Below are 17,054 nucleotides of genomic sequence, written 5' to 3'. Positions count from 1 at the left end.
ATTACTTACATTTAGAGAAAAGAGGAATCATGCTGAAGAGTAGTGACTTGTCAAACAAAAGGGTGATAGTCCCAGTTAACTGGTGTGGTAATGCATATAAATATATACCCTTGCACCATAACCTTAAATTCCCCCTTGGGAAATTCGACTTCGTAGATGATGTCATTTGTTTCCACAGTCTCGCCCTTCCAGCCTTGACGACATCCCATATGTTCACATACGTGCAGACAAATATAGCCAAATATAGCAACAACAGTCTTACACGCCCGTATTACCCTTTGACCTGCAGCTAGTTCGCTGGGCCATGTTGGGTGGGAGGGGTCAGTGTGAGACAATAGGCCTCTGACAGTCTGGGTGCATCGGAGGTGACCTTAAAGGGGAAGACCCCTCATTGTGGGAGTCCATTAATATTAGCTTGACACTATAAAACGGTGAATCCAAGTCAAACGGCTTAATAGACTGTGAGGTGCTCACCTCAATCTCGCAATACAATAGTTTTAAATTTCTTCAACTTTTCTGTTGAAAAGAAGATCATTTAAATAATCTAACCATAATTACAAACCCAGAAGCAAAGGTGGCTTAAATGAATTGAAGTGATGAATAGCAGCATTTATTTGGTATTACAAGGTGTCATGATGGCTTTCGTCCAAGACTAACAGAAGTGAAGTACTAAAAATACAAAATAATTTAATGTAACATTAAACTAGATAACAAGGACAACATTTGGCTGAATGTCACATCTCCTTAAACTAACTGGAACTGTGATCACAAGTTGAAATAGGAATCGCATGACAGGTATGGACAAACACAGTTTATAGTTGAGTAGACTAACTAATGACATAAAAACCCATGTGAATAGGCATCACAGCAGCATTGGTCTTTTGTTCTTTACAGTTTATTTCTGTGCACCGTAAACTTTTATTCATTCTGTTTCTGTTATAACTAAGACTTCATATTTTTGCTAAAATAATCTAAAACTAAAGGCTTCATAATTTCTCCTAGAAACATGAGTAGAGTCATTTTTCAAGTTAATTACAGGCTTACTTAGGTGGTGTTGTTTATCAAGGCACAATGTTGTAACAGTAGTTGTAGACATTTATAAAGCAAACATTTTTATAAGTAATGACTTATTTATTCTTGTAACTGTTGCCCTCTTAATGGCACTCTGTCCTTCCCTTCGCCCCAGTGTGTGTGGGGGTTTGCGTGTGTCTCAGCTCCTGCCTCCACCCAGTGGGCTCACTTCCTTGTTTTCACTGCCACTCACTTTTCCTGTGAACTGATATCTGTGGCAAAATAAACCAAACAGAAACCTCTCACCTTTCAAGTCACATGAACTTCAGACGTCTGTCTAGCCTTGAAAGAAAAATAAACTTTACACACATGTACACGTGTCCTGGTTCTGGTAACAGTTTGAAGAGGCAATTTCTGAGCTTCTATTTTCCTTTTCTAATAAATTTCTACCACAAATGCTCTAGAGACAAATTAGGCTGTCAAGCTGCATTCATTAATTTTAACAGGTAAATACACAACAATGAAAACAAACACATCAGCATGGGTATAGATGCACAGAGGAGATTCTGTTACATGCCCCCCTCATTCCTCACAGCGGTCAGAGGATTTTGAACGAGGAAAGGTCAGAGACTGTGATTGGAAGGTGGAGACCAGATTGCCACTCCACTAGCCAGTTGGACGGATGTGCAGGATTATGTCAAATCTGCGCTGTATTGTTGCGTTTTAGTCAAATTACTCCTCTCTCATCTGTGATAATAGGTACACACACACTCATACTCGTAGTGTACTTACTTGCATAATGGATTGAAATTTGTCATTGTGAGTAGATAGACAGGTGTTACTTTGTTTAGAAGGATTTGGGCCTGTGTGTGTGTGTCTGAGAGAGAGAGTGGGTGTGTGTTTTTTTACATTTTAATAATGTAATTTATTAGCCTCCAGGACTCATGCTGAACATGGTATGAATCTCTTTCTTGCAGTGATACATTATTGGTAAATTTGAACCGTTTGAGGAAGGCAAGATTATATGTATTATAGATTACTCTGGAATTTAATTTAGTCAATACTCTTAGAGCTGTGACACACTGAGCCGATGCTCCACCGTTGGTGGCCTACACGTTTCAGCATTACGTGGATATTTTCACAGCAACATGAATGAATAAACTGTTGCCCAACTGATCAACAGAGGCCAGCTCTGTGCAACAGTTTGTTGTTCCTCCTAGCTTCCAAGACTCCTTAGGTTTCTCAGTGACAACTATAGATTACTGTCACCTGCTGCTATAGAGTGTTATTTCCTTTCATGCAGGTGCATAACGAAGGCGCTAGCTGGCAAATGGATGTAGTCTTTGCAGTGTGTTCAAGTCCAACTGTGTGGCCCAGACGCAGTAGGCCGGTAGTTCTTTGATGTCAGTTTCTGTTTTAAAGCCTTCACAAGCAAGGATTTAGAGTGCATTATTATACCTTTAACAAATTGTCCTCCAATTCATATTAATAGACCTTTTTTTCACAGCAGACATTTTGACTTGTCACAGCTGGGAAAGCACAGAGTACAGTATTAAAGATAGCTGCATTGTGGCTTCAGTGCACGCTGGTTCACTGTCACGACTTACTGACACGCTTAATGCCACATCATTAATACACTGGTACCACTGTCGCAAGTCAAAATGTCTATTGGCCTTCCATAAAAAGGCCTTGTTAAATCAATCCGAGCCATTCCTCTTCACATCATCCTCTCACCTTTCAGTTATTTAGGTCACTTTGTGTATGTGTGTTTGCACTTAATTCTATACACTCACACAGAGTGACTAAAACAAGCTCAAATACAAACATGAATGCACCTACACAGTAAGGTCTGACCTACTGTCCATCATACATTAGCACTGTAATGGCTTTAAATATGGCACTAGGATTATTTTAATGTAGTGCTAATCGTATTGGGTGTGATGTTGTACACATGGAGCACAGATGCATTATTTCACATATAAAAAATGTCAGCTCTCCATGTACAATGTTGCCAGTTTAATTAGGTTTTGTTTCCATTAATTGTAGGAGTCTTATATACTCATATTAATTAACTTCAGAGTGCGGGTACCTCAGTAAAAGTGTGCATGTTTACCGTGGGTGATGGTATCTGTGCACGCTGGGTTTTCTGCATTCCACTCAGTGCCTCGACAGCGGGCCGAGGTGAATACCCATGGAAACTCAGACGTAAACAAAAAGGGAGAGCATCTTACTCATGCAAATTGTTTTTCCCCTCTTCCTGTTGGTGGGTTTATTCGTAAACAAAAGATAATAAATAGCCTGCGCCTTTATCTGGAGCTGCTATCGTACGAATGCATTCTAACCTGACTCTCCCTCTCCCTCTCAGTTTGTTCCTCGACCAGTACCGAGCCAGCCTGGTTGATGCTATAAGGAGATTACTGCAACCCGGCGTAAGTGTGTCTGCATGTGTTTGTGTTGCCTCTGTGTGTCTACTGTACATATCTCTGCTTATCCCCTTCCTCTAAATCACCTCCCACTCTTCTCAATCATAATTAGGCTTTGCCCAAAACGCAATACACATTAATCGCCTGACAGGATTAATATCATGTAATGCTTTAATGCTTATTATAAGCAACTTGAATGCATCGCTCTGATCTCCTTCTCTCTCTTCTCTCTCTTTCCTTCCCTTCCCTTAATCATAAATCCGAGGGAACTTCTCCCTTTTGGCCTCGCGATAAGACCCCATGCTGTGACAGCCAAAGCAAATGGGGGGAAAAAAGCGAAAGGCTGGAAGAGATAGGGTTGAGATTTCTATTCATCTGAGGGAAGAGGGGTGTGTTTTAAGTACAGAGGCCAGACCGGTCCTGAGAATATCTGTTTATGAAAAAGAAGCGACAATGGCACAGAAAAGGAGGCGATAGGGAGAAGAAGAAGGAGGAGAGAATGTAGAAAGGGATGAGGTGGATGGGAAAGATGGAAGGACAGGAGGAAGGAGAATAAATGATGAACTATAAAGAAATATGGAGATGGAAAATCTGTCATGCCACACATTCGAGTTATGATGTGGCTTTTGTGGAAAAAAATAAAAAATAAAATTAACAAAATTCAAGAGAAACGTTGTCTTAATTTCTCGTGATAATCCATCATGAACTGCTTTCATGAACTGTGTTTTGCAAAAGAAATAGTCATCAGTATGAAAAGTGATCACCGCGTGTTCACCCAGCACAAGTGAGATGTTCCATTTGTAATTTTTAAATGTCATTGATAAGTCAGTAAATGCTGTCAACACCTCAAATGAGATTCCATTTACTTCCATTTTACTCGGGTTCATGCAGAAATCTCAGCAACAGATACAAAGACTGAGTACCATCAGAGTTAAGTACAAAACGATGTAGTTTTGGTTTGCTGTTTAAAATTCAGTTTCTTCTTCCCTGTGTTGCAAACAACAGAAGTAACTAGACAAAAAAAGAATTAAATTATTGAATTAATTAATATTGCAGCAGCATTGACTCTCACATTTCTTCAGCTGACATTTCAGGTTGAAGCTGCTGTGATCGAATGCTGCCAAATATCAGATGTGACATCTGGCCGTTGTTGTACATCTGTGTGTTAAGTCTCTTTTCATGGCTCTCTCTTTAATCCAGAGGAGATAATTCAGGGGCTAATATGATTTGAGTGTCGTCCATCAGACTGTCGCTGCCACAACAAGCTTTGCCAAATATTTAATAATTTGCTAAGCTGATTAAACAATTAACAGAGCAATTAATTCTCTCATCTAATGGCACTAATTTGTTGTTTCTGACAAAGGTGGTCCATCCAGCGGGCTGGATCCCCTTAATCAGCTGATTAGCGCTGGGAGGAATTTTGTCTGTTTGTTTGCTTTTGCTGTGTTTTTAGACGGAGAGCGGGACTTTGGGGGAAAAAGCAACTGGATATACAGATGAAAAATCATCCGTTGCACGCAGAGATCTCGCTGTCTTCGCTGCCTTTGTTGTTCTTTTAGCTTGTCTTGTGTCATTGTGCATTTCATTGTGTGTGTTAGCTGTATGTGTGCGATTGTGTGAGCATCCCTCTTTGCTCCATTTAATTAAAACAATAATAACATGATCAACATGAAATAAAACTGAAAGCTGCAGGATTTCAAAGAAACTTTGAACCTGTTGGTAATCCTCTTAGTATTTGCAGGATGTCTGTGATGCACACGCACACACGCACTTTCCTTCCCTGTCTTTCTCACACAGAAACAAAAACAGCATCACATACTCAAGTAGACACATTCACACCTATGCATGTGTGTTCACATTTCCAGGGTTGATTGGATTAGTGGAGCTTTACCTTTCAGTTTTTTAGCTTATCATCTAATGTGTTCCTAGAAGCAGACACACTAGCAGCTAACTCTGTGTGTGTAAAAGCTCTGAGAACTGAGGTGTGAAGTATGCTAGAAATGTGCTCTGTACCATGTCCACTGTCCATAAAAGAATTTGCCCTCCCCTTGTCTTTCCCATGCAGGGCATGGCGTTGGTGTTCGCTCCACTGCGAGGTGAAACCCTTAATGTGTTTTGTCAACTGGCCCAGCAGGCTGGACTCTCCGTCTCTCAACACCAGCAGTATGATGCTCAGGTCTGGGATGTTCACTTGAAGGTAAGAACCATGTCCAAGAATGAAAAAGACATTTATCAAAAGGCACATATGGACCTTTTTCACACGTAACACAAAGTTTCTGGAACGGCTGGAAGACGTTTGGACTGTTTTTGTGCAGTTGGCACTTTAGGAACTGAGAACGATCGCAGTTCTCATAACTTTGTATGGTCTTTTTTGATTGGTCAGTCACATGACTGCACCACAGCCATCGCCATGCTAAAGAAAATCCATAAATTTAGTAAAGCAACAATTCTTAATGTTAACCCTGAGAAATGGAGGCTAGAATAATAATAGTATAGAGTTTTATACACTAAGTAATGCTTAGACCAATCCTGCAATCCCTTTGGTGGCGTGATTGCAAACAGAAAAAAACCCTTAAAGGTATATAGTTTATGATGCAGCCCCCAAGTAGGGACCAAGAAGTCCCTAGAACTGTTTGGTCTGAAAGCCCCTGAAGATTCTAACTGCAGTGATAATAATCCAGTACCATTGTATAAGATTACCAAGTGTTTTTAAACACGCTGAGAGTAAAGAGAGTAAAGTGCTGCAGAAAGAGTGGAATACACTGGACTGCTTAAAATAGAAGTATATCTGTTATGTCTGATCGTTGTGATACATACGTCTGAAAACTGTTTTATTCAATAGATAAAGTTTTTTCGATCTTTTTATTACTTTAGTTTCATTGCATATTCATGCTTACCAACTTTAAAGCTGTTCCTTTCTAAAGTGACTACATCGTAGTGCAAAAACACCCACTGTGCAAAAGTGAATTTGGTTTGGTATATTAAAATAAACGGATTAAAATGAATGCCATTTATTAAAAAAAATAAATAAAGCTGACTCTTTTGCCACTCAACAAAGAAACCAGAAACAATCCAGGTTGTGTAATATGCACTTAATAGAGACTAGCAGATTAGCTTGTTCGATGTTTAGAGACACTTTGCGATACACGCCGCAGCAAAAACAAGCTGCCTTAACTTGGCACTGCCAGAATGAGAGAGGGAAGGAGAGAAAGGGCGACTGAAAAAGAGAAAGGAGCGACAGAAAGCACATGAGTAGGCTGTGTTAAAAGAAGTGGTGTCCAGCTGTTAACTCCATTACACACACAGCTACAGAAGAACAGGACAGCGAGGAGTGGGCTAAATTGGTGCGCACACGTTCACCTACACTGGTGGGAGAATTGGACAGACTGGCCATTAAAGTGCCTGTTAAAGTGGCCTGAACCTCAGCGAGGAAAATCTCACTCCCTTCTTTTCTTCTTGGTCCCTCACCAACTTTAACATGCACAATCACTCTTATGTTTCTAATTGAGCCCTTTTAGCCACATAGGCATTTATTTGCAGAGGGGGCCGGCTCCAGACAGGCCAAGCTTGTGTTATTTGAAAAAGTCAAGCGAATGTTGAACATGAACCAGAATGCTTTTCCAGTTTTGGCCTAGCTTTTGTCACAAGCTTGTTATTATGTCAGTCAGTCATATTGTACCACCTTTCTTCCTAAAGCACTGAGAGCAACTTGTGCTTTGCTTAAGGACACTTTGACCTGTGGTCCATGCACCGGGGCTCGAACTACTAACCCTCTGGTCAATGGACAACAAGCAGTTAGCATTAGCAACAACATGTTGGAAGAAATACACAGATCAGGCATAATATTATGACCACCTTCCTAATATTGTGTAGGTCTCCCTTGTGTCTCCAAAACAGTTGTGACTCGTCAGAGAATGGACATGGGCCTTCTGAGGGTGTCCTGTGGTGTCTGGATACAGAATGTTGTTAGTGGGGGCCTTTGGTTGAGGGGAGGGGCCTCTGTGGATCATCCCACAGATACTTGATCAGTTTGGGATCTAGTGAATTTAGAGGCCAGATTATGTTTTGTATGAACAGAAAAAAAAAAACATTTTGCTTTCCGTTTAGTGTTCTGCTTGTTAATTTTTTTTTGGTCGAGTTTGTATCAACTGCCTTTATGCAGATCTTCACCTTTGCTGAACTGGGAGAACATTTTGCCAGTGATCCAACAACCCGACAGATTGAGAACGAAACACAGATTAATCATCTGTTCAGTTTCCCTTCTTATCTGACACATCCAAGTAGCATGGCATCAAATGAAAACTAGTCAGTGTTTTTGGTCTGAGGTGGAGTAGGCAGACGAGTCAGAAAGAAGCAAGTTAAAAGGGATAGACTAAAATAAAAATTAGCTTCAGTGGGATTAAAGTGGACGCCACCATTGTCTTAAATTTAAAAGAGGTGCACATTTGTTTAGGAAAAAAAAAGAGAATTGATCGGGCCTCAAGGCCATGGTCCACAGTCATTGAATAATTCTAATGGTTCAGCACCTCAACTGCTTGGGGAAATTGCCACTTAGACTTTTCTTTTTTAGTAACGAGAGTCGCTTGACAACAGCGTGTGTGGCTGTGAATAGTGAAATTCAGACTAAAATTGACGTGTGATATTAAAAACACAACCAAAAACATCAACCTGAAGTGATGCTTTCTTTTCTTTGGAATGTGAGGGGACTGTCAGAACATTGGGCTCGCTCTTGAAATTCACACTTGCCTCTGTGTGACGCACACACACACACACACACACACACGCACACCACAGGGTCAGGTGCTATATGTGGATATCAGGACAACTTGAAGTGCCCCCCTCACATCTGAAGGTGATTAAGTCTCCTCTGCTTATCTTCTGATGAACACTCTGAACAACCCCTGTGTGTGTGTGGTTTTTTTGTGTGTGTGTGTTTGTGTGTGTGTAGATGTCCGACTGACCATTCTCGACACAAACACACGCACACGCTGTGAGCGCCGCTAAGAAACAAGCTATATCACAATCCCGCACAGACCAGACATCACTCAGACAGCATATTGGCTAGACATTACACACAAACGCACACACTGCATGATGATATCACAGTGAAACATACACTACCTCTGCACACACACACACGCACGCACCCAAATGAGCAGCTGCTACTCATTTGCACTTCAGATTAGCTTTCTTCAGCCATATTTACTTGCAGCGAGTGGACCAGAACAGAAGAGAAACGCATATCTGGATCGACAGCGGACCACACACTATGGATTTTCTGTCACCGTGGCTTAAAACAATCAAACACATCTCCACCAGAAGCATGTGTGTACATTGTGATAGGAAACTAGTGCTGAAAAACCATATATGAATCTATATATTTAGGAAACCAGCTGCTGAAACATCTCCAGCTTGTAAGCAAATACTCAGTTGCGGTTACGCTAAATTAACTTTTGCTGCCTCAATCTTTAGATTATGTTTAGTTGAGTGAGCACATGTCTGAGTAAATATTTAAAATGTTGTCATAAATGTGTTATCGTCGCCAGTAATATATATTATAGGTAAAAGAAAATAATAAAAACAAGTCAATCATTGCATCTTTTATTTGTTTTATTATATGTAATCATGTTGTGTTTCAGGATTTAGTAAGGAGTGAAGATTCTGCGAAATGTGAAAGTCACATGTAAGATAATAAAATTTAAGCACTGAAACAAAACTTATAATTTGAAAACTAAACTGACTTATTCTGTTGGTTTTCTGGTACTTCCTGGTTGCAATTATGAGAATGGAAAACAGATCTTTATTAACCTGTATGATGAAGCTGATATGATACCACTGAAAGCCACAGAATAATGATGTTGAATAATGACTAAATCAGGCTGGCAACACCCTCCAATCAAAATCTAAGCTTGTGTATCACTGAGGTGTTGTGTTTGGAGTTCCTCTTGTCGTCTCGCGGCGACTCATAAGCTCCTCCATCTGGCACAGATGCTGTTAAACATGTACTCCCAGTAGCTGTGAATATTCCGGCCTCCCTCGCTGTGGCAGGTCTGACACACGTCAGATTTGATTTTGTTTGGAATATACTGCCAGCCGTAATGTTTGCTTTTGCATGTGTTTGTGTGAAGAGCGGGGAGCGTTTTCAGCCGGTCTTTACAAACCTTCCGCAGACCCCCGGCTCTCTGCTCTGCAGTTTTCCAAACATGCGCACACTTTCACCCTCTGACACAAATACACTCAAGGGACTGCCGACAGCAGGCAGGCAGGCAGAGGCAGGAAGGCAGGCCCGGTGTGCAGTGGTTTGTGTGTGTGTGTTAGAGTGTGAGTTTAAGGCGTGTGCTGGGACGGGCAGACAGGGCCAGCGCGTTATCCTCTTATCCCCACTGTTGTGGAATAGAGAGGCAAGCAGCTGGAGGGACTGCAAGCAGCCTGATAATGCCAGCACTATTTTCTAACCCGCCATCTTAATCTTGTTACTCAAATGGTTGTGAAGAGAGAGTCATGAATTTTAATTTCTCTCAAACACACACACACACACACACACACACGTGCAAGAAAGGGTGTGTGCACATGTGTACTTCCCCCGTCTCTCTCACATGCATAAATAGTATCCCCACTGTGTCCATGCACTCACACTCTTTTCCCTGCCTCCTTTTTTTTTCTGTCTCCCTGTTTCTCTCTTCCTCATCTCTCCCCCCTCAGCTGCCTGCCCTTTCCCCCTCCTCCTTTTCTCTGACATATCTTCCTTCACCCTTCTCCGCTCTCCCTCCCTCTGCTCCCCTCTATCTTCCCATTTCCTACATCACGACCCACTTCTCTATTTATTCAAGCCTGTCCTTCTATCCCTTCCTCTACTCATCTCTCCATCCACGCAATCCCTCATTCTCTGTTTCCTAATCCTGCCGAGAGAGACCCCAGACATCCGGTTCATCCGTCCCTCCCTTGTCTCAGAGCCCCCCCCCCCTCCTCCCTCTTTTTTCCACCTTGTTCACTTTCTTTTTTTGGTGTACACCAGCAGGGCGAGAATAAACGAAAAGAAAAAAAAAAAAAAAGAAGCAGGCAGAGAAATGGTGAGGAAAAAATGAGAGCTTCCAGAGAGGGAGACAGAAGCTGGTGCAAAAGTGGCAATAAAATAAATGACTTGCACCTTGGAAAAGAAAAAAAAAAGAGAAAAGATTGTGGGGGCGGTGGGGTGGGGGGTCGGGTTGAGAGCCGATTTAGCCAGCCACCCATGAAGCTGATTAGGCAGCCTGCGATCAGGAGGAACAGCTTTGCTTGTTAAACTTTTCACCTCTGCAGCTCTCAGCCCTCACCGTGTTAAAACCCTCCCTCCCTCCTTCCTTCCTTCCTTCTCTATCCCTCCATCCCTCCCTCCCGATCCCTCCGTCCCTTCATCTATCGCTTCCTTGCTCCTTCTGCCTGGTAGAATTTGAATGTGAATGCTGGCCATGGTCCCCATAGCAGGCTTAGCACCGGGGGCAGGCAGCTGCCCCTCCACGCCCAACCACCCCCTGGGTCGTCTGCTCTTGCTCTCTCTGCCACCCTCTATCTCCCGTCCCTCTCTGGGGGTCACAGGTTCAACCACCGGCCGGTGCCTGGAGGGATGGCTACAGGAAGATAACGCACATAAAGGGCACCAAGGGAGAAAGGGAGGGACTAAAGGGGAGCAGGGGGAGGCAAACATGAGCAGGTTGTTCAAAATCAACAAAAAGCAGAGAAGAAAACAGAAAAGGGGAGAATGAAGAGAGGTGGAGAGGAGTGTAGACTTCACACTTTCACAGGACAAGGTGTGGGAAAGACGTGCGATGGGACGTGAGAGAGGTGTGTCAATGTGAAGCAGAACCTCAGGTCGCCATTTAAATCACACAAACGTCCTGTTTTCTGGGGGTTGGGACATTGCGGGCTGCAGGTGTAAGGCATGTTCAAGAACACCACCTTTCTCTGATTTTACACCTGTATACACCTGACAAGTACATGTAACTACTTCACTCTGCACTAATGTACACGGTATGTGTTGCTACATGTAGTGTTAATACACCATTCAGTCATTACACTTTTTCTGTGAGAATGTGAGAACTAGTTGTAATTGTATCTCTTAACTTTATTTTACATTTACAACTTAAAGTTCACTTTTGTTTATGAATGTCCACTACACATGAAGTGGACTTTTGCCATAATCCTCTGGCACACTTATAAAACTTCATCTTTAGATACTGGAAAACTAATTATCGGCAACCCATGAAGTCGTGATTTTCACAGTTTGCAGTGTACTGTAAGTAGGTTTGGGTCACATGTGTAGCACTTATGTGGCACTGACAGAAGAGAATTTGGGGTCAGTCTCAGTTTCTGTTTGTTGTGAGTCCTTTTCACACAGTTCTCTGCTATCCTGTTCTCACCGTACACACACACACACACCCACACACACACAGACAGACAATCACACTCTCACATGAGCAGACCCACTGAACTCACTTTCATAAGTCTCTGATCATTTGGCCAGACGCTGAGCGAGCTGATTAGCTGGTGCATGCCCAAACTGCCAAGTCTGCTTAAAGGGGCACCGAGTGGGCACCACATGGGCGCCCCGCAATGATTCATGTGTGTTTGGAACTGAGAGTATTTTGTGTGTGCAGGGATATTCCCGTTAGAGCTGAAACTAAAATTATTCAATTGACTGACTGATAATTATTTGACAATGATGCCGATGATAGATTAATCATTTAAATAGTTTTTAAAGTACAGATGTCAGAATTTGCAGCTTTCTCTCATCTCACATGACATTAAAGTAAAAATCTTTGAGTTCTGTCCGGTTGGTTGGACAAAAAAAGTGTATTTTTCACTATTTTCCGAAGGTTTACAAACCAAAAACTGATTAATTGAGAGTTTGTTTCAGCCCTAATGCTCAGATTAGTGCAATGTGATACGGCTTATTAAGCGTATCACATAAACTCTTTGTGGTAGTTAGCAAATTATAAGTAGCATTGTGTTTGGATATGGATTGGATAAGTTCCTCTGCAAAAGTACAGCATGTAACCAACTAATGAGTTCTGCATATGTTTCGTATTCGGACTAAAGTTCAAGTAAACATTAAGGTTTCTCTGATTTACTGTTGAACTCTTGTTTTTACTTTCAAATATATGGAGGTGATGATCAGCTCTCAGTTTAACACATGCGCTTATCTAATTTGTCAGTTTGTTGTTTTACTTGACTGGGTTTTCAAATCAAAAGTCATCTGAGCGAAATGATAAAAAAATAATTAAATATAAAATAATTGATGATGTTTTTTGCTTGGTTTTAGTAGTTGTGTGGTGTCAGAAAACAAAGGAAAATGAGGAAGGATAAGATTTAACAAAGGACCTAAAGAGACCAAAATAAAACACCAAAATAAAAATTTGATTTTATTTTACTATTTATTCTTCAATTAGAGGACTAGTCTAAAGTGGAAGCTTAAATATTTCTCTGAAGTATCTACAGTTTTGTGTTTCCTGTGTCATGCCAAATATATAAAAATAATGTTACAGGTACTTTATGACACCATGGACAGGGCAACAGAATCAGATTCCCTTTTTGATCAGATCAGAATTTTGTGTGAAGATCTAAAATTATAACACAGTAGTAGTCTGCAACCCAGATCTTTCTCCTCTGTGTTTGAGGCCAGCCCTTGGATTTCCCTGATTAATGATCAGATTAGTCAACAAATCCAGATAAAGACCACATGACTGTCTGAGTAACACTGATTGTCAGTGGCTTCATGACTGTCTTTTGTCACAGGTAGACATGGCAGTATCATAATGACACTAGTGAAGGCCTCACTGTGTAAAAATGCAATGGTCACAGCAGACCGAAGCTGCACCAGGCGAAGGTGTTGCCGCTGACAGAGGCAGTGATGTTGCAAGAACCAGCAAAAAAGTAGTAAAAAGTGAGGCCTGATGCCAGATTACTGTTAATGTAGTCCAACTACACAGCGTTCAGTTTGAGGTGACCATAGTGCCTAAAAATATATTAGAAATCTAGATATCATGACCCTGTTGTCTTTAAACAACACTTTCATAACTTATTCAGCATCTTGAATCTGAAGGAAATCAGGATGAGATACTGCAGATCTTGACTGACTTTGAAAAATATTGCGCCAACTAAAACACTGTTACATTTGTGCCTTTCAGATGCTGAGAGAAGGAAAAGAAGCGTACGACGAGAACATCCACTATCCTCTCCTGCTCACCTTGACCAAAGGACCTCAACCTGTCAGCCTCACTCTGTAACAGTGAGCCCTCAGCTGAACACAATGCCACTCTACATTTTGACATGTTTAAGGAGAGTTTGAAACAATCTGACTTTAAGTGTTTTAACCATATGCCATTATGCCAAAAAAAACAAAACAATTGGCTGTCAGTCTTGAAAACACTCGCTCATCCAGGCAGCCATTTAATCAGCTGGCCTGTCATTGTGGTCCTTGGCCAAACACATAAGCTGTTGACAGCCAGTCACTCATCACTTTGTGTTAATCATCCATCCAGGAACAACACTGTCAAACAGTCAGACCTGCCAGGTAACCAAACAGTACTGTCTGGCGTTCAGTGGCCTAACTTGGCTCCTAAATGACCAGTTATCCATTCATTCATTCATTCATTCATTCATTCATTCATTCAATCAATCAAACAGGCCAGTTCATTGTTTAATCAGTTAACATGGACCTTTCCTGCAGTCCTGCTACAGGTGTTAGTTATTCAGTCAGACAGTATTAACCTTTGCCACTGTGTTTCTGGCCTCAGCGTGGAGGCCAGCTTTAATTCATTAACTGTCACAGGCTGTGGAACAGCTCGCAGTTTCCTCAGTGTTTCCCGCTTTAATTTCTTATAATGCAACTCAATCATCCCAGTCAGAGGTCAACATTAAGAACTTATTTTGTCCATTACTTACAACAGTACATTAACATATTAAGGCGCGTTCAGACTAAGGACCGATTGTTGCTGCACATGAGCTACAGATTGCATAGTACAGGGTGATATTGCCATGGGAACAAGTAGTCCCCACTGAATCACTCAGTTGGTGTTATAATCTGTTCAGCAGACATGTGCTCTGATCATACACTTCCATAACCTCAAACTCCTGCTTTAATCTTAGTTTGTGACAAAGCTGCAGCTGACGAAATTCCTCAACAGATATGTGTGACTAACATCCACTGTGTCTCCTGTCATGAGTCCTACAGGTTGTACTGACAGTGCAGGATATCAGACTAAATTGGCGCTGACAGCATAAAAGTGAACAGTCTGACTTTCAACAATCAGATCCTGTGGCATCTGCCGAGCGCTGCTAAAAGCTCCTAGTCTGAACATTCAGGAAGTGTGTGTGTGTGCGTTTAAAGAGTGAGGCAATACATGCGCATCGTAACTGTAAGTTCAATTGACTCATACAGTACTATTTGCATTTATTGATAAGTGACCCCAATACTGTGGAATGTCCTTTTTTGTAAAGTAGATATTTTAATTGTTTCTTACTCCCGTCCACTGGGTGCAGATCGTTGCTGCAGTTCTAGCTTAATGTGTGAATGTCCACCACACTGAGTGCTCAGAGTTCATGCCAGCCGGATCTATTTTTGCTGCTCACATTTAAAGCTGCTTTGACAGATTATATTAAACACTGCGTTCATGTATTGATTAATTTAGCCTTACTTTTAGTTGTATATACGTTTGTTTGTCACCTCTCTCAGGTGTGAAGGAGTGTTAATTTTTTGTTCCTGCTAATTTATGAAATAGAGGAAGTAGACACAAAAATGGCAAATAAAATTAGTAAAATACAGCCATGAAGTATTTTATACCACACTGATCTTAAATGAGATGCCAACATGTTTTCTGTATGCATGGAAAACATAAGAAATATCTCATCTCTCCAAACTATATAGGAAAGAGGAATATGATGCAGTCCCATCCAGTGCACATCCCAAGTTAGAATATAATTTTACGGATACGTTTAGTGCCAACATAGTTCTTGAATGTCCCTCAGTCTCCTAAGACCTTCAAGAGCAGACATGTTTAAACGTATCAGACCAACTGCTTCTGCATCTTCTTCTGGCATTTTTTTTTCTATCAAACTATCCTCTCTTACTCAGGTCTTTTCTCGCGCATTCACCTGTTTCCTTTTCCCTGTGGTGTTACAAAAGCGGCCGTGGCACGCTCGAGGTGTTAAAGGTGTTTCCATAGTTCACTGTGATCCATTTCTGTACACAGCCAAGACGCTATGCAGAATCTCAAAGTGGCTGCTGTTTACATTCCTCACGTTAAAAAAAAAAAGTAAAAATCCAATATAAGTCCTAAAGTATAAAGAAAATCAAGCCAGTTTTATCAGCAGACTTACCTTTGAGGATTTAAATTGCGTTGTTGCCACTGCACACATTTAGAAGAGTGTTTTATTCCATGTTTATTTGGAGTGTGGTTTTCTGTATATGCGTGGGCTAACACATAAATATCCTCTAAAATCTGACTTTATCACTGTCTTGTTTGGCATCACAGACGTTAACAGTAATCTGGCATCAGGCTTCACTGTTCACTACTTTGTTGCTGCATCCTGCAGCATCGCTGCCTCTGTTAGCAGCAACACCTTTGCCTGGTCCCACTTTTACACAGTGAGGCCTTCACTAGTGTCATTATGATATGACCATGTCTCACTGTGACAAAAGACAGTCATGAAGCCACTGACAATCAGTGTTACTCAGACAGTCGTCTTTATCTGGATTTGTTGACTAATGTCGTTAATAAGGAGAAATCCAGGGTTGGCCTCAAACCACAGAGGAGAATCTGTGTCGCAGTTGAACGGATGTCTCAACTGCTACTGTGTTATAGTTTTGATCATCAAACTAAATTCTTAAAAAAAATTAATTTGCAGGCCATGTTCATACTGATTTAGATCAGTTTCAGTGTTCTCAGTTGGCCTTCGTAGGAGAAAATTCTGCAATATTTATCAGAAACTGAATCTGATTCTGTTGCATTTCACTGTGTCACAAATAAAACTCTTATGTAGTCTAGTGTAGAACTGTTGACTCTGTTCATGGTGTCGTAGAGTACCTTTAACACATTTTTTTCTATTCGGCACGACATAAGAAACACAAAACTGTGGGCACTTCAGAGAAATATTTCAAATGATCCACTTTAGTGTGGACATGGCCTCGTCTAGTGAGATTTCGCATTCAGTGTGTTAAATTCCCTCTGCTTTACTGTAATGAAAGTGGATTGAATGTACTTTTTAGTCTGTGGGTGGATGTTTTTTGGAGTGGAATGAATAAAAATAAAAAAAGTTTTCTTGAGGAAGTGTTGACTTTTTTTTTGTCAATTTGAAAATGTGCCATTATTTAATTAACAAAACCTTGTCCAAAATGATTTTATTAGTGCAAATGCAAATATTTAATTCGTTTGAAATTTCACAAAATCAATTCGATGTCTGTAATGGATATATGATTCCCCAATAAATGCTATTTTTTGGGATCTGGTTGACAAAGCTGCTATGAAAATTGTGGGTGTTCCATTATTGTAAATCGCGTGTCAAACGCTCACAGATGTAATAAAGTTTTCTTCAGGCCCAGATCGTCTGTGGCCCGGGTTTCAAACACAATGGTCTCCTGCAGGC

At 41.1% G+C, this 17,054-nt stretch overlaps 1 protein-coding gene across 1 annotated transcript in view; it reads left to right on the top strand.

Annotated features, from left to right (window-relative positions):
* Window positions 1-16,730, top strand: part of camkmt (calmodulin-lysine N-methyltransferase) — a 104,058-nt gene extending 87,328 nt beyond the window's left edge. Inside the window, exons 9-11 of the mRNA XM_084561114.1 lie at window positions 3,377-3,440; window positions 5,500-5,631; window positions 13,598-16,730. Of these exons, the coding sequence (XP_084417240.1) occupies window positions 3,377-3,440; window positions 5,500-5,631; window positions 13,598-13,696 (295 nt within the window). The 3' untranslated portion in view covers window positions 13,697-16,730. The remainder of the gene's footprint in view (window positions 1-3,376; window positions 3,441-5,499; window positions 5,632-13,597) is intronic.
* Window positions 16,731-17,054: the final 324 nt, after the last annotated feature.

The sequence above is a fragment of the Chelon labrosus genome (genome assembly GCF_963514085.1).
Source record: "Chelon labrosus genome assembly, chromosome: 15".
NCBI classification, from domain to species: domain Eukaryota; kingdom Metazoa; phylum Chordata; class Actinopteri; order Mugiliformes; family Mugilidae; genus Chelon; species Chelon labrosus.
Note: the sequence above shows the minus strand (reverse complement) of the source record. Positions and strands in the feature narration are given on the sequence as shown.